An 826-nucleotide genomic window follows, 5' to 3' on the forward strand; every position below is an offset into this window, starting at 1 on the left:
TGTCTACCTGACAAAGTCGACTGACTCTAAGTGGTGTGAAGTCCAGTGATAGGCTTAAAGTCACTAACATCTTTCGTGTTAGTTTGAGTTCATTTGACCTTACTGTCCTTTTTTGTCCTCTGCATTTCCACTTCCTATTTTTCCTGACTGTTCATCATCTCTTAGGATATTACAAGTCTGTCACTGGGTGTTGTCAGTGCAAACCCGGTTTCTTCACCAGTCAGAAAAACAGAGAAGACAGATGCTACCGCTGCTTCCAGAACTGCTTACCTGGTATGAAGCTCGTTACACCTAATTAACCCACAACAGTATAAACAGGATGAATTGAGAATAGAAACAGGAAGTATGGCAAAACATTTTGAAAACAAATGTGTATGTGTATGTGTGTGTTAGAATTCAACATGACGGTGGTGGTGGCGTGCACGATAACATCAGATGTGGAGTGTCGCTGTCGGGAGGGTTTCACTTGTACCACGATCGATCAATACACAGGCCAATGTCACAGTTGTGCTCCTGTCTCCACCCCAGTCCCGTCCTCCACCTATGCTGACGTCCCTTCATCCACTACACCCACCACTTCATCCACAGAGACAGCTAAGATCGGGCTGGGTAAGCATTGTTGTTTTCATGTACATGATGTGTGTGCACTCGTATTCTAAGTAGTATTTTGGATTTGCTACCATCTAAGGAAGGGTATTATGCTTGAAGCAAGTTTGGATTATGGACTGGGCCAATGGGAATGTTTTCTAGAGCCTCAGATTGACAGGGGCTTCCAAAGTATCAGTCCCCATGGCCAAAAACATGAGAGCCTGACTGCAAGGGCCCC

General features: G+C 44.9%; 1 protein-coding gene and 1 long non-coding RNA gene across 3 annotated transcripts in view; one reads left to right on the forward strand and one right to left on the reverse strand.

Annotated features, from left to right (window-relative positions):
- The window catches only part of LOC107550804 (tumor necrosis factor receptor superfamily member 5), an 11,115-nt gene that overhangs the window by 5,676 nt on the left and 4,613 nt on the right, over window positions 1-826 (forward strand). For both annotated transcript variants that reach the window (XM_016232179.1, XM_016232180.1), the window contains exons 4-5: window positions 166-273; window positions 394-609. In XM_016232179.1, the coding sequence (XP_016087665.1) occupies window positions 166-273; window positions 394-609 (324 nt within the window). The remainder of the gene's footprint in view (window positions 1-165; window positions 274-393; window positions 610-826) is intronic.
- Window positions 1-826, reverse strand: part of LOC107550820 (uncharacterized) — a 5,145-nt gene that overhangs the window by 2,491 nt on the left and 1,828 nt on the right. The window lies entirely within an intron of this gene.

Source organism: Sinocyclocheilus grahami, unplaced genomic scaffold (assembly GCF_001515645.1).
Source record: "Sinocyclocheilus grahami isolate Dianchi unplaced genomic scaffold, SAMN03320097.WGS_v1.1 scaffold408.1, whole genome shotgun sequence".
Taxonomy (NCBI): domain Eukaryota; kingdom Metazoa; phylum Chordata; class Actinopteri; order Cypriniformes; family Cyprinidae; genus Sinocyclocheilus; species Sinocyclocheilus grahami.